The sequence below is a fragment of the Meriones unguiculatus genome, chromosome 8 (genome assembly GCF_030254825.1).
Source record: "Meriones unguiculatus strain TT.TT164.6M chromosome 8, Bangor_MerUng_6.1, whole genome shotgun sequence".
Taxonomy (NCBI): Eukaryota; Metazoa; Chordata; class Mammalia; order Rodentia; family Muridae; genus Meriones; species Meriones unguiculatus.
In genome coordinates, this window is record NC_083356.1 from 118822989 (window position 1) to 118850445 (window position 27457).

General features: G+C 39.9%; 1 protein-coding gene across 2 annotated transcripts in view; it reads left to right on the forward strand.

The window, feature by feature from the left end:
- Positions 1–27457, forward strand: part of Chn1 (chimerin 1) — a 152037-nt gene that overhangs the window by 75684 nt on the left and 48896 nt on the right. Inside the window, exon 6 of one of the 2 annotated variants that reach the window (XM_060390437.1) lies at positions 4269–4557. In XM_060390437.1, the coding sequence (XP_060246420.1) occupies positions 4269–4557 (289 nt within the window). Of the gene's footprint in view, positions 1–4268; positions 4558–6351; positions 6376–27457 lie in introns of those variants that run through there. The other variant, XM_060390438.1, reaches the window with a different exon arrangement.

A 27457-nucleotide genomic window follows, 5' to 3' on the forward strand; every position in this document is an offset into this window, starting at 1 on the left:
GACTTATTAAGTTCTGCCTATCTGAGGTTTTTTTTTATAATTACTGCTCTAGTTTTGAATACTTTATTACATTTACCCACATAATATGAACCTATTTTGCAAATTGTGTAAATTTCTGTCCTTGGTGATTTTTTTGGATGATCTATTTGATTTCTACTTTGACTGTTTACTTTATGTCTTCTTTATCGCATGATTTTTTGGGGGTTATTTTTTTAACAATAGAAATAGACATATCCTGTAGTTTAGTGTGTTAATACTTTTAAAATAGGTATTTTTGTCCATGCAAGTTATTTGTTTCCCCTCAATTGACTTGATTCTGTCGGTTTATTGTAGCTTCTCTTCCTTGGAGGTTTTTCTCAGATACTAGGTGCTTGTTGGCTAATTTCCATATTTAAGTGTATTGGGCATGTAGGCCTCTCAGCTGTAGTTCTAACAGGTCAAGGGAGCAGACAGTTACAGGATTATGGTCTCCTTGAGGACTCAATGGGATTTCTCCAGGGACGTCTGCAGTCTCCTGTCGGGTCTCACTCTTCTTGTTTCCAGGATGCCACCTCTATTTCAGCTCTGCCTATGTTGTACTAGTCTCTGATTCGTCCTCTCCAGTGAGCGTAACTCAGGTCTGATGAGTAAGGTGGGCACTTGGCTGCGTCTTGTGTAGGTTGTCGCCCTATCCATCTTCCAGAGCTGTGGTGCCACTTTTAGAAAGTTGGGAGATGGGAGGAGAATATAATCTTCGGTTTGTACACTTTAGTAATTTCCTCCATTTTCTCATCAAAATTAGGTAGCAAGTGAGGCAGAAATAATGCCTGTTGTTTCAAAGGGGGTTAGTTAGATCCTAGGATGTTTGTCACTTTTTTCTGTTCCCACTTGTCCCCTGAAGGCTTGTTTACCACTGTGTGCTTCTGAGGTGGATCTGTGTGTTTCATCACTGCATTGGTGCTTTGGCTCTGGTAACTAATACAAATTGTGTTTATGATAAAACTGCTTTTGTATGTTTGTTGCTGGAAACTCATCTGATATCTCAGTGTTAGCGGAGGCAGAATCTTATGTGTGTTTTCTGTTTGTGAACAGGAGACATCTCTTAGCTTCTAGTCCTCTGAAAAGTCATTTCAAAATAACTTTGGCCTCAAATCAAAATCAGTTTTTGGTTTTACCCAAAGTAACATTTTATATATATTTTCATCATTTATGGATCTAGACTGAGTTTTTTACGGAATATGATTCACAAGAGGAAAAAAAAAGCTGGAAGAGAATGTTATGTTCCTTTTTCTTGAAGCTTAATGTTAGCATTGCATACTTTGAGGTGGATCTGGACACAGCTGGGCACAGTAGCACACAGCTCTTTAACAGGAAAAGCCAGCTCCAGAGTCGCGGGAGCGAAGGTCTATGTGGGAAGTGGTAACTGCACACAGCGATGACAGCGATGGCAGTGCAGAGCAGACTGCCCGTCATTTCTCCTTGTTTGTTAACTGCAGTATCGCTTTGGAGAACGTGAATTTTCATCCTGTTTAGCTCTGTCCGTGTAGAGAGGGGCTGTTCCATTCCAAGTGTGTTCACTAAGCAAATGTTGGTAGTCCAGGCAGAGGCAGAAAATAAGAAAAGGAAGTTGACCACAAAATGATTCAGCTGATAAAGGTTCTTGCTACCAAGCCTGAGGTTCTGAGTTCAGTCCCTAACCCAAATGGTTGAAGGGGAGAATCAATTCCTGGAAATTGTTCTTTGACCTCTGTATGGTTAGGCATTCTGGTGTATGCATTTCCACACAAAAATGGATGTAAAAAATTTTTTTAAAGCAGTCTTAATGTAGGATTTTGAAGCTCAGTATTTCATACCTTTCTTTGATCTGCTTTTATGATTATCCATTTTCCTTTGTGGTTGCTATGTGAGCAGGATATCATGAACTTCCTAGTGCTGAAAGTGTCTTGAGTGTTTTCTTGAGTGTTTGTTGAATAAATGACATTCTATCTCAAAACACTGTTGAAAGGAAGGGTCCCCCAAGCCTCAGATCTGTTGTCATCTTCTTATTTTTTTCTTTTATAGACTATGTCCATCTATTCCCCTCCATTCTCAAGAACATTCTGCTTGATCTCTCCTTCTGAACCCACAGACACAACAAAGGACAGAGCAGATCAAAGTGATAGAGCAGTGTCTGACAGTTTGTGCTATTAGGCTGTTTCTTTTGTAACTTTCTAAGTAACAGAGAGTGGTTTTGGTGGGCAGGAAAAACATGCAGTCCCTTTAGTAAAAACAATGTCGTTTTCTAAAAAAATTAAAAAAAATTTCAAAATTCCAATGTGGACATTTGCTTCCATGTCCTTTAAGGCAAATTTAGTCAGGTACCTCACGACCATACACTCCTTCAGTTATCTCAAAGCTCCCTCTAAGCTGCCAGTCAGTGAGGAGCTGGACATCCTGGAGAGCGTCCTGAAGTTAAGGGAAAAGCAGAGGTCCAGACCTAGACTCTGGCTTTCAGCCACACTGTGCACAGCCCTGTGGGAACAGCTCCACCACCTTCCCTCGCCCTGTGCCCAGAATCCAGAAGATGGTGATGGTGGCTGACATTACCACCCAAACAATCTTTGCTTTGAGGGCCATAGCCACCATGGAAAGGAGCTTAGATGATTTTAAACTGTCGTTCGGTGTTTTAAGTAGCAGATAATGCACATTAGAGAAAGGAAATAATAGAAGGATATTAAACTAAAAAACTTCAATATTTAATTTTGGTATAGTATCTTTCTAGCCTTTGAAACTTACAGTATTGAAAATTTGCTTGGGAGAAAGGTTTAAGTTTAGAGGAAATGGAGATGAGGAAAGTTTAATTATATGACTCATTTACTTGAGTATAAGTAAAAACTTGATTTCTTTCGAAGGAACAAAAGGTGGATAATTATATGTTAAAAGGTCAACATTGATATTATGTTGGATTCTGGATTAAGTGTTATTAAAGTCTGAATTACAAAAAACAAACAGAATATTCTAGACCCATTATTAAAAGGCTCTAATTCCTAGCAGGATGTGGTGACACAGGCCTTTAATTCTAGCATTCAGGAAGGAGGCAGGCAAATCTCTGAGTTCAAGGCCAACCTGTTCGACATAGTGAGTCCCAGGTCAGCCAGAACTATGCAATGAGACAAGTCATAGAATAGAGTAGACTAGGATAGAATGGGGTAAACTAGAGAGAAGAGGAGAAGGGAGGGCGGGCAGGGCAGGGCAGGGCAGGGCAGGGCAGGGTCTATCCCTTCCCATTTGGATACTGTCTGTGCCAGAGTCATGCAGCATACTGAGTTTACATCTTCATGTGCTCTCTTTTCAGAGCAAAAATTACTTTGCTTTTAAAATTAATTTTGGTTCTCTGTGTGTGGGTTTTTGTTTTGTTGTTTTTACAATAAAATGAAGTAGATCCTTTCTGATTCTCTTCATTTTTATTGATGCTCACTCTGAAACTGGCAGCTCTTCCTGCTTTGACATCAGCTTCTATTAGGTTGTCTATATCTCCTGGGAAGGACACTGGTCACTCATGCCAACTTGGATCGAATTCTGAGGTTTCCTGTAGGAAGCAAAACACTGAAATTACTATGAAGGGAAAGCATCCTTCTCCAGTTATTAAAGCATGTCATCAACACTGACAACAGATTTCTGTAATATGTGCCCTGTATATTGGAAGCAGTTCTTGCCCACACCTAACCAGCAGACACATAACAGGTTTAAAGGAAGAACAAGTCCTTGAGCTCAGGCCAGAATGGCCCAGTATGTTTCTGTGCTGTCTGCTGCTTGGCTCAGTTTCGGAGGCAGCACAAGTGTAAATGATTGCTGGCATTGCACTGGAGTCAATGGTAAATGGACTTCCCTGTTGAAAGATGTTACTGCTGGCCTGTAAGCTCATTGGGTATTTTTATTGTTCAATTTTAAGAAATGTTATATATTATAGTTGACCAATCCCATGTCAAATGTACCGTCTTAGGTTATAAGGTTTATTTCCTCCACCTTTTTACAAGTGTAATGAAATGGCTTTAAAAGATATGTAAGTAAATTGCTCTTTCTAGGATTACTGTGCTAATAACCCTAGTTATTTCAAGTTCGTTGTTTGTATTGAGAAGTTGAATTTTGTATATTCTAGGTGACTAATCAGAATTAGACACAGCTGATCTAAACAGTCATATACAAGTGATAGATTTCAGTTTGGGGGTGTTTGGGTGTTTGTTTCTTCTTCAGAAAGAATTCACTTGTTCACTTTTCTTAAAAGCATCTTTCCCATTTCATTGAGGCAGATTTGGAAGTCAGACCAGAAACTTCAGGCTGTACTACGATGGAAAGCACTTTGTTGGGGAGAAACGCTTTGAGTCCATCCACGATCTGGTGACTGATGGCTTGATTACTCTCTATATTGAAACCAAGGCAGCAGAATACATTGCCAAGATGACGATAAATCCAATTTATGAGCACATAGGATACACAACCTTAAACAGAGAGCCAGCATACAAACAGCACATGGCAGTCCTGAAAGAGACACATGATGACAAAGAGGCCACAGGCCAGGATGGGGTGTCAGAGAAAAGGGTAAGCTATCATGGACCACACTTGTCTTATCTGTCGGGGTCTTTCCAGAGCCCCTTTTCCCGAAAGTCTCCAGTTCCCACAGTGCTTTCAGAAGGAAATGCCATTTTCTTAATGTCTGGGTCTGTGGGGATGAGCTTTGTATATCTCTTATGCGTTTGATTAAAATACAGCAGCTATATTTTTGCTCCTGATTGTGTCCCTTCAAAAAAGTTATGTTCAGCTTTAAAAATATGTTGGAAAATGGCCCAGTAACAGAAGTTAAGGGGCTTTGATCAGGAGCATAACTTATGACCGTGTAAGGAACTGAGGGGTCACATCAGAACCATTTTTTTTTCCTTTAAAGGTAGTTTGTAAATAGCTCTGTCTTAAGCAACTTTATTTATTTTAATATACATGATTTAATTCTGTCAGTAATTATTATACTGTTACGAGATTCAGCCTGCCTTAAGTGGGAGGATTTATCCCTTAGTGTTAAGAAGGAATTAAATCAGAAGGATTTACTTTTCCTTAATTGTAAAATACAGTTTAAAATTTCAGTTGTCGTATTTTAGTCATGATAATTTCAGAATAAGATGAAAAGTTTTAATCCTTGGATATTGAGATCGTTTTCCCGAATTGCCATATCCCTCACCTTTCCTTCAAAGAAATGTCGCGTGGTTATGTGTTGTGTGGGACTGAGTTAAAAGAGCATGCTCTGTTTCAGTTGAAGTCTGTTACTTCATCTTAGTGTGGTGGCTAAGGATGTGCAGAGAGCTTTAGAGCTCGGCTTCTGGCGACTGACTTGTGATCTAGTCACTTGCCAAATTGTGACAAGAGCCAAGGCATGAGCTGAGTGGACAGTGAGGGTAAAGCATTCCATCAGTGCTGGCTGGAGTAAACCGAAGTGTGGCTGTCTGTGACCTCAGCATAAGAGCACTGTGCTCTGGGTTGGCTGCAGATGGAAATTTAGTGTTCATCGTCCAGCCCAAATTTTGGTTTCTGGCGGATATTAGCTCAGTTGGTGTTCCATATCTACAGAGAAACCAACATTTATTTAAAATCATTGGCTCTTAGAAATTTTGCTTTAAATATGTGCTTTCCTGTATTTCTATTTGCTAGGAGCTGCAAATCTTGTTTGGAAGTTCCTAGGACTTAAAATCATAGATGTATACTCTATTGAATAGTGTTCTTTGTCTCATTCCTGTTTTTTCACTTCTTAGTTTTTACCTGTGATATTTCCAGGAACACCTGCACATTCTATATCTAATAATAGCATTGTAGCAGTTTATATAGATATAAATTTACCTTCTTGAAATATTTAAGTTTTTCAAAGTTTATCAGCCTCATAGTAAACTTTGCTAATGTATACATTACTTTTCAACCCCAGGGATTTAAAGTAATGACATTGGATATTTTATTTGACATTAGGCTAGCTATTTAAGTAGACAGGGCATAGTTTGTACCTCGTGAAAATTAGAAACGATAAGCACAGTGGCAGGAGACTGAAATGAACACCACCTACAAGATTCTCACTATTCTGATTATGTTCTGACGACACCACATGTTAAATTCCCAGGACTCTATTGTGTTAAGGGGCAAGTAAAACTATTTTTGGAAAGTAGTCAGCACTGGGAAGTATGTCTCTCTCTGGTAGTTAATCATTAAGGACCATTTTAAAATTACTTTTTGCTTAAGCTGCATGAATCTTAAATAGAGCTGACTTAAAAATCTCACTCAAAAATAGATTTATTTTATTTACAGGTGTCATCCAACAAGACAGGGATGATGACCTGTTCAGCAGCTTGAAACACTGATTCCCTGTCACAGTGGATGACATCTGTAAGTAAAAGTGACCATGCTTACTTGATTCAAAATACATTGACACAAAAGTGGTTTAATAAATATTTTAATGGATCCTTAGTAGTTAAATCCCCTCTTTTCCCAAGAGTTATTACATAAGAGGCAAAAAGTGTTGGTTTTGCAGAAATTGGAATAGTGCCATGGACAGGATGCTAGTGTTGAAACAAAGGGCTGGGTATTGCTCCCACTGTAGACATGAACTTATGTGTCCAAATGAAGAAACTGCTTCATTTCTCTGAGGACATCTTTCATACTTAACACGAGAGTGTTGGGCTAGACTGTGCAATTATATGTTTCAAGGAAGAGAGAACAGAGTACTAAAAATGCCCTGGAGTCTCTTGAACTGTGAGAATTGTAAGTTGTCTACCAACTAATCGCACGATTCTGCAGCTGTCACCTAACCTGTCTAGACTGGAGTTTCTTCAGATGAGATTGCTTCTGCTGATTGGGGGCATGGGGGGGGGCAAAGGAAATTGGGGAAAATGGTTAACCAAGCTAGCAGTAACATTTGTTGTCCAGTCTCTAAATGCTGAGAAAATTCAGGTTTAAATGAAGTCCTGTTTGGAATAGTCTGTGAGGCTGGACCAGCTGGGCTCAGCTCAGCAGCTTTCCTTGAAGCTGTCATGGAAGCAAGCTTTGATGGAACTGCAACTAAAGCTGTCTGAGGCTGGATGGAGGAAGGTGCTGGAACAATAAATGTGTCTCAGTGTCCTGGAGGATAAATCTGGTCACATTTGCTCCAACTTCATTGCTCCTTTTGTTCTGTGAGCATATAAGCTCTCATAAGCAGTATATAGCTCAGTAACCACACATGTGTGGAATATGTAAGTCACATGACCAATCAAAGATGATCTTTTGCTCTCTGAGCACATGAAAGACATCTGTCTTTCTTTACAAGCTAGTTTGGATGATATAACCAAACTGCACTATAGTTTTTATTTATACCATAAAAAGAATGGCATAATAAGTATTGAGGATTTTGTAGCCAACAAGTGTTATTGGCTACGCATAGACATTTATATTTCAGGCATTTTAAGAGCTATTTCCAGTGGAAGAACCAGTGATACATTACCTGCTGTGGTCTTGATTTGTTTCTTCTTGTGTGTGATCAAGATCTTCAGGGGAGTCTCCCTGTGTCATATCTGATTTTTATCCACTTAGGTGGGATTTATAGTTTTTGGTTTTTTTTTTTCCTGTGTGAACATATATAAAGCCCTTCCCCAGTGTAACACATTTCCTGTTTTACATTCTGAGGTTAGGGACATCATTAAAATAAATAGGCTTATTTAATTTAGCAGGTTTTTTTTTTCATAATCCAAAGTCTTTTAGCTTTTGTTTTTTGTTCATTAGCATTTAAGAAATTTAAAGTCAACCAAGCATTATATAACCTCTCTCTGGGGGTCTTTGAACCCCTCTCTCATTTTTAAGTGTCTTCTTTAAAGTCCTATTGGATCTCTCCACAATGGCTTGTCCTGTAGAGTTTTGTGGCATACCCGTAATATATTTTATATTATAATATGTAATTAAAATATAAAACTTGAAATTATAAAAAAATTGTCTCATTTCACTAGGGACATGCTGGAGCACTTCAGTCTTAATTTGTACAAGTATTCTCATAATTGCCATAACTTATAATAAATGTGTAATGACAACTAGCCTTTTTAGAATTTAAAGAAGTCGCCCTTTGAAATCTTGAATATGTGATTATAGAATGGTGCACATATTTCAGTTTACCAAATTCTGCAAAATGAAGCACATCCATTTGACAATTTTACTTCTTTGGGTACCTTTAGAGTTACTTCCTGAAGATAATGGAGTTTGGTTATATAAAGAACAAGTAAGACATTTCCTTAAAATTTCCTTGGCTTGTTGTCAAGGGATAGAAAAAAACTTTTTTAAGCTTTGCTTTTAACATGGTGTTTAAAAAATAAAATTCTTAAGCTTTTATCACATTTACTATCAATAGCTGATCAGTTTCATCATTTCTTGTACTGTACATGGTAGACCCATGTGGGATCTGATATGTGTTATATACAATGGATGATTTCTATTTTTGATCACTTGTAATTGAATAAACAGTGAAGTTAATTTAGTTTTGGGGAGATGCTTGCTCTGCATTTCCTGCAATACTCAGGTAATTTTATTCCATCTCAAGTCTCTGATGGGGTTGAATTCTAAATAGTCATATTCTTACAATAAAGCTTAAGTTGTTTAGGATTTTAAAAGATGTTTTAGGTCTAAGAAGATGTCTTTAGGATGGTAATATGTTAAGATAGAAATTGAGAAATTGAGTTCACTGAATTCACCAAGACAGGATAGATAGTAGAGTTTTTTCTCCAAAGATTCCCAAATATAAATGGACCGGACATTGTAAATGTAATTCTTACCTGGTAGTTCTTGTAATTGTTCTTGTTGCATATAGTTTTTTATTATAAGAGAATGAGCCTTTATTACACTAAGGGGGTAGGTGTTGGGGTACGGTGTGTGAGGTTGTCTCTCTGTCATTCATTCCCTACCTAACGCATTCTCTGATTGGTTTGAATAAAAATATGGCCAATTAGTTGGGCAGGAAGTGGAAGGCAGGACTTCCTGGGCAAGGGAAAGGAACTCTGGGAAGAAGAAAGAGGAAGGGCCTTGTCTACAGGAGTTATGGGAGGAAACTGAGGTGACTACCTGGAAGGTAGAGCTAGCCACATGGCTGGATGGGGCTAAGTGGTCGGGTTAACTGAGATGAGCTAGTTGTGAGTCTGATACTAAGACCTCAGCTTTGAAATATTAAAAGGTCTTAGTGTCTTTATTTTTATGGATGAAGGGCCAAGAGGGTCCTACAACACAAGAATGTAGGCGAGACTATGCAATTATGTGTTATGGAGAAGAGAGAACAGACTACTAAAAATGTCCTGGAGTCTCTTGAAAGGTGAGAATTGTTAGTTGTCTACCAACTAATTGCACAAGTCTGCAGCTGTCACTTAACCTCCCTAGACTGGAGTTTCTTCAGATGAGAGAAGGGGTTTCCTGTAAAAGAGAAATTGCACCGAATTTCAATAAAAACACGTATCAGGGTTCAGTGCTCAAATAAATTAGACAAAATTCCTAGATTTTTAACCCTTTTCTTTAATAGGTTTTCAGTGGTGATTTCACTGTGATTGCAGCTCCCCAATGGTGCTCCATAGTCCACTTGAGTCACCTGCTGTTGTTAAGAACAGTTTTGGAAAATAATGTTTCAAGCAGCTACCCTTGATAAAGCTTGGTATGGTGGTTGCTGTGTTTCAGAACTGAAGAGTAAGAACTTTATGGTTGTGTGTTTGTTGCGTTTCTTAGGTGTCAGCTCTGTACCAGCTTCTAAACCATCCACTGTATGTGTTTGCTATATTGGTTCATAGCCGTGAGCATGTAAGCAGTCTGCTGTATGGGTTCACGGCTGTGAGCATGTAAGCAGTCCGCTGCAGGGGTTCACGGCTGTGAGTATTTATATGGTCCACTGTATGGATTTTATGCATGGTTTGCTATGTGTTTTCTTGGCCATGAACGTTGTTGCCACAGGAAGTGAAACCAAGCCAACTCTTTTCCCTATGAGACCTGGTAGCCTATTGTAATGGTCATAGTTTTCTCCCCAGGTGATAGCTATGATATTTTTCTCATTTACTATTCAAATTGTTTTCTAAGCTTGAAAAATTAACTGTAAACAAGAAAATTAAAGCACTGTGATACAAATATTGGTGAAGTTGCAGCATGAGAGGAAGCCAGACTCCCTTCTCCCGCATTAGCTTGATTTCACCATCCAGACTGGACAGCAGCCCAGTTTATTAGTACCTCTATTTCTCTTGGAACCGAATTTCAATAGATTCTTGTTCCAAGTAATAAATATATGTATGTCTGTCCAAATCCTGGACCAATGGATGCATTCAGTAGTTTTTATGATAATTTCATACAAATTAAATTTCTAATTTAATTTTAAATCTTTTGGAAAACATGCTGTAGAAAATATTTCTTGTAAACATTAATAATATAAACTGACAAACAAACCATATAATTTGCATTTCAGAAACAGCTCTGTGAGCCCATACGTGATCTAGGCAGAATGTCCTTAGCTTTAGCTTGGTTATTTGAACGTCATCCCTCTCACATGAAGATGCCTCTGATGGCATGGTTGTAAAAAATTTTGGTGCAATGAAACCTCAGAAAGCTAAATTGTACTCCTCTCCTAAGTGTTGTCTCCTTCTCTCTCTCTCTCTACACACACACACACACACACACACACATAAATAAATATATATAATTATATATATATATATACATACACGTATATGTGTGTGTGTATTCCTTTTTCTAAGGAAGTTTAGAATAAATTCAGTGCCTTATACTTTGTCATTAGTTTGCTTTTTAAGGAATTTCTTTTACATTGAAAATTTAATTTTGAAAGACTTTAGATTACTAAGCTACTACATTTGACTTGAAATATAATTGATGTGTTGCCAAAAGTTACTGTTAATGCTAGAACCTTTGGATACCTCTATAGACATTTAATTCTTCATTCCTTGGAACAGATGGAAGGGTGTGGTTAATCTGGTGTGTTAATTGGCCTGGTCTTCCATATAGTAGCTTTTTTTTCTACTTTCCTTAAAAAGTATGTAGTATGTTATCTGTATCTACACAGTCTTAATTTAGAACTCAACAGATTTCTGTTTATAAACTTAATCTTAAGTAATATTAACAACACTAGAAGACTAGCATAAAACTATGTCTTGATTCTCCTTCCTTCCTTCCTTCCTTCCTTCCTTCCTTCCTTCCTTCCTTCCTTTCTTTCTTCCTTCCTTCCTTCCTTCCTTTCTTTTGTCCCATATCGTGTCATTTCTTTTTCTTATATCTGTTTAAACTCCTTTTCTCTATCCTCTATGGGTCTGGAGAGATGGCTCAGTGATTAAGAACACTGGCTGCTCTTCCAGAGGACCTTGGTTTGATTCGCGGTCCTCACATGATAGCTCACAAATATCTATAACTCCAGGCCCTTCTGGCTTCCGTGGTTACTGAGTGCGCATTGCCTGAGTTAGGGCTTCTGTTGCCGTGATGAAGCACCATGACCATAAAATAAGAGGGGAGGAAAGGGGTTATTTGGCCTTACACTATCACATTGCTGTTCATTACTGAAGGAAGTCAGGACAGGAGCTCAAACAGGGCAGGATCCTGGAGGCAGGAGCTGATGCAGAAGCCATGGAGGGGTGCTGCTTCCTGGCTTGCTCTTACGTGGCTTGCTCAGCCTGTTTTCCCAGGATCAGCAGTCCTAGTATGGCAGCCTTTTCACAATGGGCTGGGCCCTCCTCCATTGATGAACTAATTGAGAAAATATCTTACAGCTGGATCTCCTGAAGGCATTTTCTCAGTCAAGGTGCCTTCCTCTCAGTGACTCTAGCTTGTGTCAGTTTGACACAAAAGCAGCCAGTACACACGTGTATACAGGCATCCATACAAGAGAAAAAATGAAAACAAACAAAGACACCATTTTCTTGTGGGCCAGGTGAGCCTTACATTCCTGATCCTCTGGTTCTACTTCTCAAGTGCTAGGATACTCCTCCCTTTTTTTCTGAGCCCTGCCTTCTGCCACCTCAGTCCCACAAATTTACATGCCTAAGTATAGAAGGATTATTAATGTGATATAAATCATACATTTAGTACAGCAGCAGTTTATCTTTAGCCAGCTATTTACCCAAGTAACAACACACGGAGACTGATTTATTTAATTAGCCTAAAGCACAAGACTGAACAAGAATTACTTCATCCTAAACCTCCAAGCTATTCTAACTTCCTCCCAGCCAAATTTCCCACTATGCTTGCATTTTTAATCATGCTTGCCTCTGTTTCCTGTCTCCTGATGCTTCTTGGCCCTCTCCTGGTGGCTCAATCCTTACTTCCTCTCCACCCCTCGGTGGACCCGGATGCCCACCCTACTCTGTATTGCTCAGCGTTGGCTGGTTGGCATTTTATTAGCAGAACAGAAAACAAATGGTGGGCATGTTTACACAAATTTGAGACAGGAGATAGTAGAAAACATTACCGTGCCCTATCCCTATTGAAAGCAGGTAGTGGGGAGGGAAAGCAGCATTTGGATGAAGAGGTGAACTGTACACAGTGCACCGTAAGATGATGCCAGCACCCAGATTTCAGTAGCTTCCTCAAGGATCGGCTCAGTTTCAAGGGGGCGCTCCTTCTTAGAGCTCTCCAGTGTGATAGGGTCGCTAATTACCAAGCTCATGATTTATAAGAAAGCTACAGCTTCTGCACAGAACTTCTAACAGTGGTTTGCCCCCTGTAAGATGCTTAAGATGCTTAAAGTAGCACAGTTGTTTTGTTTTCAAGCAGCCTGTGTGATCATCATATATCAGTTATGTGACCTTGAATAAGCCCTTAACCTCCCTAAATGTCAGTTCATCTCAATCTGGTGATAACTTATGGATGCCACTAGATTCCATTGCCCTGATCAGTAGGAGGTTTTTTTTTTTAATATTTATTAATTTTATTTTACATGTATGCATGTTTTGCTCTCATGTATGTCTGTGCATTATATATATGCTTGATGCCTGTGGAGTTCACAGGAGGGTGTTACATCTCTGGAACTGGAGTTAAGAACAAGTACCCTTAACCATAGAACCATCTCTCTGGCCCCTAGTACACGTTTTGATGAAGTTTTGTAATGTAGTCTTCCTTGGAAATGTGAACCACTAGCCACAATGGAGCACTAAAGCTCTGTTGGGTTAAATCAGCAGTAGTGAGATGCCTGGGTACTGCATAACACCCAACTGTGCTAGAAACATAGCTTCAGGTTGCCCTGGGAGGTCATCTTTTCTATGTTCTAAGTTTCCTTTCTGGTCACAAAAACATCAAGTCTCCTGACTGCTTCATCAAGAAAGTATAATATTATCCAGGTGGTGATGGCAGCACAGGCCTTTAATTCTGTTACTCATGAGGCAGAGGCAGATGGGTCTCTGAGTTCAAGGCCAGTATCAAGTTCCAGGATAGACAGGGCTGTTAAACAAAGAAACCCTGTCTTGAAAACAAAGAAGAAAGCAAAAAAGAAAGTAGAGTTTCTCTCTTAATAAATACGATGGTGATAATTCTTATCTTAGGGTTTTATTGCTGTGAACAGACACCATGACCATGACAACTCTTATAAAGGAAAACATGTATTTGGGGCTGGCTTACAGTTCAGATGTTTAGTCCATTAATGTCATAGTGGGAAGCATGTCAGTGTGCAGACAGACATGGTGCTGGAGACGGAACTCAGAGTTCTACATCTTGATCCACAGGCAGCAGTGACTGAAACACTTCCTCCAACAAGATAACACCTCCAACAGGCCATACCTCCTGTTAGTGCCACTCTTTATGGGCATATGGGGGCCATTTTTATTTAAACCACCACATTCTGCTCCCCATAGGCTTATAGCCACATCATAATGCAAAATGTATTTAGTCCAACATCAAAAGTCCTTATAGTCTAGCATAGCAAAAGCACTGTTTAAAAGTCCAAAGTTCAGTCGCTTTGAGACTCAAGCAATCTCTTAACTGTCATCCTCTATATAATCAAAATCAGAAAGTAGATTGTATATTCCACCATTTTCTTGAGCTTTCTGTTTTCCACGAGTTCCTTCACTGCCTAGCCTTGGCTGTTCGGAGCTCTCTCTGTAGATCAGGCCTGCCTCTCCTCTGGAGTGCTGAGATTAAAGTTGTGCATCCACACACCTGGCTCTCAGCTTTTCTTTAGTCCCTTTTTATAAGTTGGAAGCTTAGATGGCTGAGAGCGTGCCCGGGTGTCACCAATCCTTTTATTTCATTCAGTATCAGGCTTTTCTTTAATCTGCTTATCTCCTTGAACACAGGATTTAACTCCATTCCACTTCCTGGTGTCCCTTTTCTCCCTGAGCTCTACATTTTCTATTTTTTCTTGTTCAACTTGCTCCTTTTCATTATAGATCTTCATAAGTGTGAATATTAATAACCACAGGATGGAGTCAATACTGGGCTGTTTTGAAATTTCCTCTGCAAATGTTACTAATCCAAAACTCTTTAATTTAGCCTCAGACAGATTCTTTTGGACAAGAGCAGAAAGCAGCCACATTCTTCACCAAAATATCACAGTAACAGTGTCTAGGATACAAACTAACATTCTTCTCTGAACCCTTTTGAGCCAGGCCTTCTTAATTCAAATCACCCTCAGCGGCACAGTTTTTCATGTTTGTACTGTCCCACTTATGATGTTAACTGTTTTTTCGAATCCAAAATCCCAACATTCACATTGTGGCAAAACAAAGCATAGTCAGGCCGATCACAGCAATAATCTAGTCCCTGGTGCCAACATCTGGCTTCGGGCTTCATTGCTGTGAAGAGACAGTATGACCACAGCAACTCTTCTAAAGGACAACATTTAATAGGGCCTGGCTTACAGAGGTCAGGAAGCATGGTGGCCTACAGGCAGAAAGTAGATTGTATATTCCACCATTTTCTTGAGCTTTCTGTTTTCCACGAGTTCCTTCACTGCCTAGCCTTGGCTGTTCGGAGCTCTCTCTGTAGATCAGGCCTGCCTCTCCTCTGGAGTCCACGTCAGGAAGCATGGTGGCCTACAGGCAGACACGGTGTTGGACTTCTGGATGCAGAGGCATCAGGAAGTGGCTAAAACACACTTCCTCCAACAAAACAACACCTCTGATAAGGCCACACCTCTAATGGTGCCACTCCCTATGGGGGCCATTTTTATACATACCATCATGCTTTTATTTATCTTGAGTGGTGTCTGGGAAATTATTTGGTTAAATCTCATCTGTCCTTTCATCTTATTACTACAGAAAGGAAAGCTGTGCCTTTACCTAATAACTTTCTAGTAACTCTAACATTAAAGTGTGTTCTGTTTTGACATTTGCTGTTTGGTATCAGTTGCACTACAACTCTCCTTTTCTGGGTATAAGACACAAAGCTTTGTGCGCCAGGCCTGTTGGGACAATGACCAAACTTCTGCTCCTGCTAAATCCATTTATGATTTCTCAGGTTCCTCTCTCTGTTTTCTTTAGGTCAGCTAGGTCAATGTTCTTCTTCATTGGCCACTAATATCTTCATCTTCTGTCTCTAAACTGTCTTTCTGAGCCATTTATATAAACAAGCCCTTGTTATCTAGACCTTGAATTTAAGCAAGTTAAAGAAGCAAGGCTGTCCTCCCCATTTCTCTTTACGTCTCCATGAATTAGCCCTCATCTTTCAAAATTAACTTTGTTTAATTCAGCATTTTCTCCTGTTTGCAGAAAAACAGGCTAGTCTCTGGAGGAAGAAAAACTATACAAAGTTCTGACTCAAAAAACTTATTCTTTTTAGTTGTTCAATATAGACATTTGGAGAGCAAGAGGCAATCTAGCTGTATCACCTATAATGTTATACGCTCAATATATGTCTGCTAGACTACTTCAGTTTGAATCTGTGCTGAGATAGCAAATCACAGAAAAAATTTTTTGCACAAGAAAACTGATTTTAAAAAAATTATAGAATAGAAATAAACATAAAATTATTATGCCATTTCACCCCAATATCAAGGCTTTAACTTCTCAGCATTGTCTCATTTCTGATTGAGCACCTTGAACTTTATAAAAACAGTTGCTGACTAATCAAAAGACTGAACAAATAGGTATTTTTTAAAATTTATCCAAATTCAAGGTCCTAAATAAAATCCATCAGGAGACAGAAAGAAAGCATAGTTAGTTACTCAGCTGAACTCCATATTGTCTGTTTGGTTTTTTTTGTTTGTTTGTTTTTTCTTTTTTCCTTCTGTATGAACCCAGAAACCTTAGAATGCCCCTGCAGAGGGGGAGGGCCATTGCCATTTTGGGTAAAACATCCAAGGTCTAGACAGTTATCCTTTTGATGTGAGCTAATCTGTGAGAAGTGACTAAGTGCATATCTATGAGATGTGCTCCAGGGGTCACGACTGAGTGCATGGCTGTCAGCCATATATTAGTCTGTGTAGACTGTACTGAAGAGTCCTGTGCTGTAAGGACTGACGATAACTTGGGTGGAGTCTGAGAGTTATTTATATGACTTTTATCTGTCCTTCCATCTTAGGATCCACAGAAAGGAGAACAATTGAAAGTCACTCTGAAAAACAGATCAAATGAACCAGGCCAAAAGAATACCAAATTGTAATTTCTAAGCCAGCTGCAGTTTGAGGAGGATTTCTGTGTTCTAGGCCAGTTGAGCAAATAAAATAATTCTTTGGTTACTGACTAGAAGATTGGAAAAGAAGCTATTAGGAATTCACCCATAATTGGCATTTCACAGTTTTTAGGTTTGGGTGAGGAAATTATTACTGAAAAAAAAAAAAATGTCCATTTAAGGTTTAGAAGTAGAATCAACTGCACCTTTCGGGCTAATAGCATTTTGGATGTAAAACAGAATATAACCTGGCCTTGCCTTGTTGCTCACAGATTAACTATGAGCAACTTTAAAAGGATTCATAACCCTTATTGAATTCATTGGGTCATCCTCAACCTACAAAATAACAAAATCACAAACAAACAAACAAACACAAACACTGTCAGAGTCGAAGAGGGAAGCATGTGGGGAGAGGAGGGGTTGGGGGAAGGAACTAGGATCCGTACATTCAGAATACGTTATATCCACGTCCACCTCGTCCAGTTTATGTGGATCTAGGGATTGAACCCACAGCTTCATGGATGCTAGGCAGGGACGTTCCCAGCTGAACCACACCCCCAGCCCCTGTTAAGATTTCGGAAGAATAGGTTAAGTCTTGTGTGTGTTTTTATAACTGAGTTCAGTGTGTCTTGACCAGAGTAGTGGGCTCTTCCATGACCTAGAACTGCTTCTGGAAAACAGGCCTTAGGGACCTTTATCTGATCTTTAATAGTTTGTGGTCACATTCTGGAGATCCTGTTTCACAAGGCTTGGAGAACTGAGAATGTTGCTGGAAAGAAATGAGCATCAGCTAAAGAAATAGAAATGTGTCAAGGTTTTATCTACCCTCACTTACCGTGTTATGTTAAAACGTATGTGGTTGTGGAGAGTAGCTTAATCACTTTATTTTTATTAACATATATTAAACAGGGCCAGCAAGATAACTTAGCAGGTAAAGGCACTTGCTACCAAGACTACCAATCTTAGAGCAATTCCTAAAATATATCTGATAGGAAAGACCAACTCCTGCAAGTTGTCCTTTGACTTCTATATGCTTGCCATGACATGCATACCATACACATAAAATAAGCGTTAAAAAGATAGTATATAAAGTATAGGTTTCTTCATGACATTTTTAATAGATACATACATTGCATGTTCATCATCTCGTGACTCATTTTAAAGTTTTAGCTAAACTTAATGGTTTGTTTTTCCTAAACAGGACACTTAAATAATATTGACTCTTTACTATTTAATTTGGGGTTGAGATTCATAAAAATAAATTCTGATAGACATAGTGGCACAGCCCTGTAATTCTAGCTACTGACAAGGCTAAGTCTGAAGAACTTTAAATTAAAGGCCTACATGGACAACTTAGAAAAGCCCAATGTTAAAAAGCAAAAGGCTGGGAATTAGCTCAGTAAACCAGTTGCTTAGCGTTCACAAAGCTCCAGCACTGGGAAAGAGGGGAAGGAGGGAAAGAAAGAAATTCTGTAGTTCTGGGTTATCATCTTGCCATAGCTTTGAAATAATGTGCAGTATTTGATCCCCAGGCTCTTTTTGACATTTTTTTCTTTTTTTAAAATTTTTTCACTTTTAATTATATTTTTATTACTTAAAACAAAATTTGAATTTAAGTATATATTTTTATTATATTCTTCCCCTCCCCCAAGTTTTTCTACATCCTCTCCCATTCCCTACCCATCCAACACAACAAAATCTCACAACAAATAAAACAAAAAGAAAAAACAAAATAAAAAACCCAAACTATAACCAATAAAAGCACACATACACACATACAAAACCCTTGACATGTTTACCTGGGGCCGGCAGATATTTCACATGTATTGGCTCACTAACCTTACCCTCCACATTCCAGCCCCCACACAATGACATCCACCTTAATTTCCTCATCTGGTCTACTTTCCATCTATAATCCCATGGTACTTGCTTGTAGTCTTCATCTGGCCTTTTCACACCATTATTGGAGTCCTTCCTCTCGGCCCTTGTGGGTTTTTTTTCTCCACACTAACCTATCATGGCGTCCTCCTTCCTCCTATCTTCCAGTCCATCTGTCTGGTGATTCTCCTGTCCTCTCCAAGCTCAGGAACCTTAGTCACACCTACCCCATTCTGCCCTGCTCAGGTACAGGCCATTCAATCAACTAATCAGGAATGTTGTAGGCAGCTTTACAAAACAGGGGTCGGTGTAACCAGCTCTTGAGGGCCAGTAACACATATTAGACAACCTCCAACACAACAGCATGATAAATTTGTTTCAAGTGGAACATGAACTCCTACCGGTGCCTTTCCTAGTTGTGCTCTGAGCTTTGAGTGGATCTCTCCGCTGTGCAAATTCGTCACATGCGTTAGTCATTTGGAAAATGCTGATTGGCTCACTGAGTTATGTACTTCTTACAAATGTTGGCACAGCTGATGTAGTATCAGAAAGCACATTTGTTAATATCATCATTCATTTACTACTTCTTAAGGCTAAAGCAAGTTTGCCTAATAATAAAATAAATGTACTTTATTTTTACATAATTCTTGGCTGACCGCTTGATGCAAAAAGATTTAGACCATCTTTAGTATTTCCAGGGCTGATTCGTGTTTTGCTTTTGATTGTTAGTGCTAAGAATGCTGCTTCCCACCAATCCCTAGTCCAGAATGCAGAAGTATGTGTATTTAGGGCTGCTTCAGAATTTGTTGGTCACTCTGTCTAATCCCATACCAAACTTCATTTTGTGGTTTATTTTCATAGAATGCATCAACAACTCAAATAACAACTTTTAAAACCAAGCATTCTAACGCAGCGAAACCCAAAGCTACATTGCTAAGACATCTCTGTTATCACAAGTTTTCTCTCCTACATGTTTTCAGTTCATTGTCTTGTAGCCATTTTGGTTCTCAAATGAGAATTTGAAAGCTTTCTACTATACAGTGGGCTTTTCTGGTGAGATTAATTCTGATATTAACAATGTAATGTTATATATGATATAAACTATCATGATATAAATATACCAACATTTGTAACATTCAACTGATAGATAACACAGTGTGGTATTTTGACAGTGAAAAATGTAATAAATGCATCTGCTTAAAGTCTCCAGCCCTATCCTTGTTTCAGTGTCTTCCTTGCTTTTGAAAATGATAAATAATCTCGTATCACAATGATTTGAAGGTTTGAGTTTGTAGAATTAAAAACGATCAGACTTGGAACCATACTTGCTAAGGATAGGTAGTACCACATTTTCTTTCCTCCCAATCTTGTCTTAAGAGTCATCTTCACAGTCTTTACTCATGAGGGTATTTTCCTAGAACTTTATGTTCTATCTTAATGTTGTTCCAAAAATAATTATTTTGGTCCTGTAAACAGTCTTTAGAAATGAGGCCTGCCATTAGGAATGCCACCATCTTCTTGTTTCAGGTGGCTCACGTTCGCTCAGTGCTACGGATATTTTCATTTCACTGTCTCCTTTGGTCAGCAGTGTTGCTAAGATACTTCTCTCATCACAGATTTCTCTCCAACATGTTTCATTGTTTTGCAGCCATATTGACTGTCAAATGAGGAAACAGTATTTTAAGAGTCTTTCTTGTATTTCTGGCCAGCCATTGGATTTTACTAATAGCTATGAAACAAAGAGTACATTTTATGTATTTTCTTTATATTAAATATGTTTCCGCTGTGTACAGGCAGGAGGCTAAAGTAATTGTTCTCATGCAGCTTTTATTTTCACTCCCTTTTTCTGAGGATCGTGCTAAAGTGAGGAGAGCAGCTTGGTGGTGTTAACATTGTGCACACTGCTCCCAACTCTTCTCAGAGCTTTGAGTGCTTGTTGTGTGCTGGGTACTGAAAACACGTGCTTTGCCTCCATCCTTTACATACTTGTCATACTCCGTGTCTCATCTGGGCTTCCCAATATCTCTGGGGGAGAGGGGTTCTTCATCATTCCAGCTTTATGGAAAAGAAACAGACTTACCTACGGTCCCCACTGGAGACTCACCCAAGATCTGTTGTATCCCTCTGCTAGGACTCTAGATCCCTGTTAAATTGGTCTGAGATTCATTTACTTGTCCCTTACTCAAGAGCCATGCTTAGCTATAGATAACACTGTTTACTTATTTAAACATACCAGTTTAACTGTTGCTGGGAACGGGGTTAGGCAGACTTAGGAGGAGGATGAATGAGCCGCAGCTCCCTGTATACATTATTTCTGCTAACGTAGAAGTAGTCACTTCTACATTTACACTTGAGAGTGTTTGAAGGCACATTCGTCAAGGAAGGACACAGAGAGAGCGATCTGGAATGGAGGATTCCAGATCCTGAGTCCTGAGGAGTCCCAGGAGAGGATGGAGCAGCTTGGAAAGGGGAGTATAAACAGATTAGTGGACAAATTGAGCCTTAGAAAATGGCATTGGGGAGGCAAAATAGGATGAAAATACCTGTTATCTACTACTATGTACTCCAATCGTAATTAGTTCATGAAGTATATATTTATCATCTTAATATCTGGGCCTTGTGAAGATAACATCTAGCCCTGTTCTCTGGTATTCACCAATGTTAGTGGTGAAGGCACAGCACATGTGAAACCCTGGTTGACTGAATTTAATTCATGGTGCTTAGTATTGCAGCTGTGTATGCTTCATGCCTCAGCAGTCTCATTAATGAATAGTTAAGTATAGAAAATATAATTTTCCAGGCTATCCAAAGTCTTTATTTAATGTTATATTCTTTTTCAAAATAAAAAATGCGGGGAGGGAGGGTCCCCCTCGGGATGTAAAGTAACTAAACTAATATAAAGTTAAAAAATTAAAATGCATCTTAATTCATATAATTTCTACATTGGCCAGTCTAGACTCTCTGCTCAGACTTGGCTATTTACACAGCAATTGGAATGGCTCTCTGTCCCACACGTTGTAGGGTCTGTGGTGGGCGTTAATGGAAAGTTAAACACTGCTAAAGGTAGCTTCTCAGTTGATTAGCTGAGCACCTTTTTAATTGATCAGTTTGAAGAATAGTCTTGTTTTTATTCAAGAAACATAAAAATGTAAAAACAAAAAAAGATATTACGCCTAGTAATACTTCTCCCTAAAACTCTCATATCTAACCAAGGACTGCATGTGACCAACTGCAATCAGCATGTCACAATGTCTGCCATACGCAAAATCATGTAAAAATAGGCTTTCGTCTGTTTCAGACAAACAAACAAACAAAAAAGGCCTTTAAGGTGCCAGGAGTTAATTGCCAAGGTCATCTGCTTTAGTTTGGACTAGAATATCTCCCAAAGTCCTGTGTGTTGAAAATCTGGTCCACATTCATGTCAGTGTTGGGAGCAGTGGAACCTCTAGGAGATGAGGCTAATGGGAGCTAGGCCTGCAGGTGCGGCCCTTGATGGGAGTGTCAGGACCTCTGCCCTCTTGTGGCTGCAGTGAGGCAGAGTGACTAACTCGAGGCCACAAATACGGAGCATTAGGACTGAGTAACGGTGAGCTGATGCCTCAAAGACAGGAAGCCAGAGCAACTCTTTCTCCTTTTCAGGTGATTCTTAGACATTCTGTCACAGCCGCAGACACTGACCACATCACTCTGTAGGCTGTAAACCAGCTGTGAAGCTCAGAGCTCAGCCGGGGATGGTTATTTTCAGTCGTGACTATTTCTGCTGTTGGTTCTGTTGGTCATGCTGAGCCTCCTATACTTCAGTCTCAGTCATGGCCCTGGGTCTCAGTGAGGCACAGCCAAGAGGAGAGAGCAGAGAATGACATCACAAGGCCTGGATTCCACTGTGGCCGCTTTGACTTTCTGCTTCTAGCAAATGCCTTAATATCAGCCAATTTCCCTTCTGAACACAGGAAATATGAGAACAGAGTGAAATAACGTAAGAGAAGTTCTTAAGCTCTGTGAAAGAGCCCTGCTGTGGCTGAGCCTGGATATATACATATATATATATATATATATATATATATATATATGTGTGTGTGTGTGTGTGTGGGTGAGTAGATTAACAGAATACAGTAATTAAAATTATTGTGAGTAGGACTAGATTGGGATTACTGCCTTGCAGGTTACTTCTGGATATGAAACATGGTTGTAGAGTCAAGCTTGGGACAGAAGAGATTTTCTAAGGATTCTGTCATGCACCCAAGGCCTATTCTGACGTCATTCATAAACCCAAAGGATGACACCATCTTCCCAGAGCAGCTTTAAGGAGTGTTGGTTGAAAGCAGCTTTGCATTAAAAACCCTGGGTACCTTCTGTCTGTGGAGGAAAGTCGCCTACGCCTCTGCGTTCGGGTCCCTGTTCGCCGGCCTCTGCTGGGAGGGGCACTTCTGCTGAAGGACTTCCTCCCCCCACCAGGTGACCTTTATGGTATTTGACAGTTTAGTTCTGCTCTCCAGTTGCTCAGACTGTTCCCACACGATGTCCTGGTGGTGGGGGCCAAGAGTGGGCAGGTGCTTTAGGTAACTACAAAATAACCACTGTCATTTCAATCTGAGCTTCTGTGTAGCTCATTAATTTTTTTGTATTTTGAAGACAGTTTCTGTGTAGCCCTAGCTGTCCTGTACTTGCTTTGTAGGCCAGATTAGCCTCAAACTCAGCCTCCTTAGTGCTGGGATTAAAGAAGTATGCCACCACGTCTGGCTTATTAAAATGTTTTAATGATTTATTTATTTTTATTTCATGTGTATTGGTATTTTGTCTGCAGTAAGTCTGTGTGAGGACATTGGATCCCTGGATGGGAGTTAGAGGAAGGAATGAGCTGCTATGTGGCTGCTGGGAATTGAACCTGGGTCCCCTGGAAGAGAAGCCAGTGCTCTCAGCTGCTGAACCATCTCTCCAGCCCCTTCTTTTTTTAATATGCTGATCATTTGCAAGCCTCCTCCAAATGCCTCAAACCCTGTTAAGTGTTGATTCCATGACATCACACATACAAAGAATCTAATGACTGTCTCTTGCATGAGGGAGAGGATCTGAGTTATAGGTTACTAAAGTTTCCTCTCATTTCATGAGAATCCTTTAAACTGGAAGGAACTTCACAAAATACAATATTGTAGGTGTGTTATAAATTTTTTTCCAGAAAGTCCCCAAAAGGAAGCTACTTTTATTTCTTAAGCATCATTATCTTGATGTGAAACATGCATCATTGTAGAGTCACTGCACGGAGTTTGTGGCAGCTGTTGAGGTGGACAGCGATCATGTCTGAATTATGTTCCTGAGGGGACCCTTCTTTGTTGTCAGTATTTAAGGAATGAAGCTGTGTGCCTTCAGACCTCTGTTACCATTGCCAGATAAACTACACTGGCATCACCACTATCCCATACCAGCCACTCTATCATGCTCCTTGACTGACCCAACACTGTGAAACATGAGGCATGATGTGCCGTATCTGTTTAGAGAGTATGTGAAGTTTTGGTTGATTATGTTATGCTGGAGGAGCTGTAAAATGAAGACTGAGTTACAGTTAGGATCTGACTCTTGGAGTGACATTTAGAAACCCAGCAGAATGTAAGTTGCCTATGAAACATAAATGTTTATAAATTTGAGCATGACTTAAGGAATTTAAAATCCTAAATTAGAATTCTCCAATGTTTGGCTTAAAGTTCACTTGGAAATCTTGGCTAGCCATTGAATCTGATAGATACCACAATCCACACATCACAGTACTAAGGACCTAGTGATATAATGTGCTTAAGATAAATTATTCAGGGTTCATGCTAACCTTTCAAGAGTGCATGTTAAAAATAGATACCATGAGAGATAAGGTAGTCAGAAAAAAAAGAACAAATTTGAAAGCCTGGAGACCTGGGCTAATTAATGCCATGTTTTCACGTCTAAAAGCAATATGGCTTTCAGCAAGATACTTAATTTCTGAATGTGTTTGTTTGTTTGTTTGTTTGTTTGTTTTCATCTATAAACAACAATTGACACATCTGACTTACTGCTTGTTTGCTACCTAAATGACATCATGCATGTAACACATTTAACTAGTGCAAGTTGTTGGTTAGTACCTTGGGATATCTTCTACTCTTGGCACTCAGGGAAAAAATTAGACTCCAAGTTACAACTCAGAGGATGAAGGTAAGACTCATGATAGTATTGGAGTGAGATTTGCCTGAATCTACAAATCTTGGTGTCATAACTTTCCTCAGTGCTTACATTCTGTAGAAACGGCAAGATTTCACTACACTTGAAGTAGAAACTTTAACTCTTAATCACTCAAAAGTTAATCCAGTTTCACGGGATATACTAGCTCAGATGCTGACATGAGGTGCTCTGAGGATAGAATTCTAATTTAGCGTGTGTGGTGGTCCTGTGATGTGTGTGGTGGTCCTGTGATGTGTGTGGCCAGGATGCTACAGAGAAGGGCTCCTCATGTTGCCTGAGGTCCCCCAGGAAAAGATATCACTAGAGAACACCCTTATCACAGATGAGTCCTACCACTCAGTGGTTGGGGTTTATTCCTCTGGCTTAAGCGACAGCCCTGTTTAAGAAGCAGGTACTTGTGGGAGAAGAAGTGTCATTAGTCATTTGCATTTGGCACATATGCTGGTTGGTGTGTTGTTGCTCCCACTGAACACAGCTAGAGTGTGTAGGAAAAGAGAACCCTCGCTGAGAAAGTGCCTTCCTCACTGGCCTTGAGGCAAGGCTGGGGGCATTTTCTTGATTAATAATCGATACATGAGTATCCAGACAACTGTGGCAGTGATCCCCCTCAATAGGTGGTCCTAGGTTGTACAAAAAGAGCAAACTGAGCAAGCCATGGAGAACAAGCCAGCAAGGAGCACTCCTTTATGACTGCATCGTTCTTGCCTCCAGGTTCCTGCTGCTTGCATTCCTGCCTGGTTACCCTCAGTGATGGACTGTGATCAGGAGGGGATGAGCAAACCAAATGAGCCCTTTCCTCCTCACACTGCTTTTGGTTGTGGCCTTGGCCACAGCAGCAGGAGATAAACTAGGACAGTGTGGATACTTGGTTGTGACACTTGTCCGGAAAGCAGCCTTGAGATTACTGCCTGAGCACAGGGATTTTCACAACTTAAAATTGCCATGTCAGGGTTAAAATTAGAGAACACTACTGCACAGCAGTGGTCCTCAGCCTTCCAACGCTGTGACCCTTCAGTACAGTTCTTCATTGTTATGGTGACCCCAACAATAAAATTACCTCACTGCTACCTTGTAACTGTTAATTTTGCTAATTTTATGACCCATAATGTAAATATCTGATATTTGACCCTATGAAGGAAATGACCCACAGATTCAGAATCACTGACTTACAGTGTGTCCTGAAGTTTACATAGTATCGGACAATGACCTTGGATTTTTTACTTCATGCCATAGTCGTGTAAACTACTAGCCCTAATCTCAACAATAGAGACCCTTGAATGCAAGGGAAGAAGGGAAACTTCCCACTTATTGATTACTTGCTAAGTTCAAAATGTGCTGAATTCTTCTCATGTATCATCTCATTTAATTCTTGCTAATGCTATATTACTGCATACTTAAAATTAATTCCACATGTAAGGAAACAAAACTGAAATAAATTGCTAACTGGACACATGACATTCCACAGACAATTAATGATGGAGTTAAAGTTAGTACTTTTATGTGGCTCGGCACTGAGCTTGGGGAGAATGAGAGGCTGACTCAGCTCAGGTCCAGTGTCCATACAAGACAAATAACAAGATGGTGGGATTGCTGGCGCCCTTTCATTTTACAGCTGTGAATGTGTCCTTTTTAAGGGCACACAGCACTCACATGACTCTTGCCCCTCCTCACTCCTCTTCTTTTTACTATACTGTGGACACAGGTAGAAAAATGTAGGGTTGGGAATCTGCTCATTTTCCATCCCTTTAGCAGAGTGATTGTGGTGCTTTAGATAAACCCACAGAAATACCATTTGGTGTTGAGGATAAGCAGAGTCAGATTAAAGACTCTTGCTCTAAGGCAAGAGCTGCTGCCTTGCTTTCAACAATAGGTGTAACAGGCCACGATGCGTAAGGCCAGTCTGACTCCCTCTTGTCCTGTGTTGGAGTCAGTTATCAGGACCCCCGCCAGCTGCTCATGCTGTAGGCCACAGAAGGAACTTTGAAGATAATAGACCAGGATTCAGAGTCACACTTTCTACTGCTGTATAACCTTGAAGAAGTCACCGCCATCCGAAGGTGTGACTGCCATCGTTACGTACTTCTCTGGTGGCTGCGGCAGCCATGGAAAGCAGTGTTGCAAATAGCATTTACTCCTTACTAAATTCCGTCTCTTTTCCCTGCCAGGCTTCAGCCCTCTTCCAACCTTCTTCCCTCAGCTGGCACTGCTGTCATGATGACACGCCTTTGAAAAGAGTGGTTAGAGCTAGAGCACAGGGGTTGGGCAGGGAACAGGATACATAAGAAAGACTGGTCTCCAGGCAAGCTGTGTGGAATACACCAGCGTCTCCTAAGACTTTCTGTCTGTACCCAAGACGTTTCTGCAGGATCGTGGGCATGTAGACACGCACACGTGCACACACATGCATACTACATACACATATATATATTGTATATCAACCATTATGCAGTTGTTCCCCTATTTCAGGCATAACACTGCCAAAATACGTGGCAGGTATCCAGTATAGTTGACATTTTTGTCGCCCTATGCTAGTGTTTCCTATTCTTTCAAGGTCCAGTCGCTGCCCAGGCGGTAATCAACTCAGCATGTCTTGATTAATAGAAAAATTAAGAAAGACGGTAGAACTCTGCTGAGTCTGTAATAAACTTTATCTCTAGACAAAATGTTCACTTTACCTGTGAACATTTTTTCCTGGCAGATCTACTGTGCCTATTTTTGTGCGTAGTTGAATTAGTTATTTTAACTGAAGATCAAAAGCTGATGTGAACATACTAGGAACTTGGCAAAAATGTTC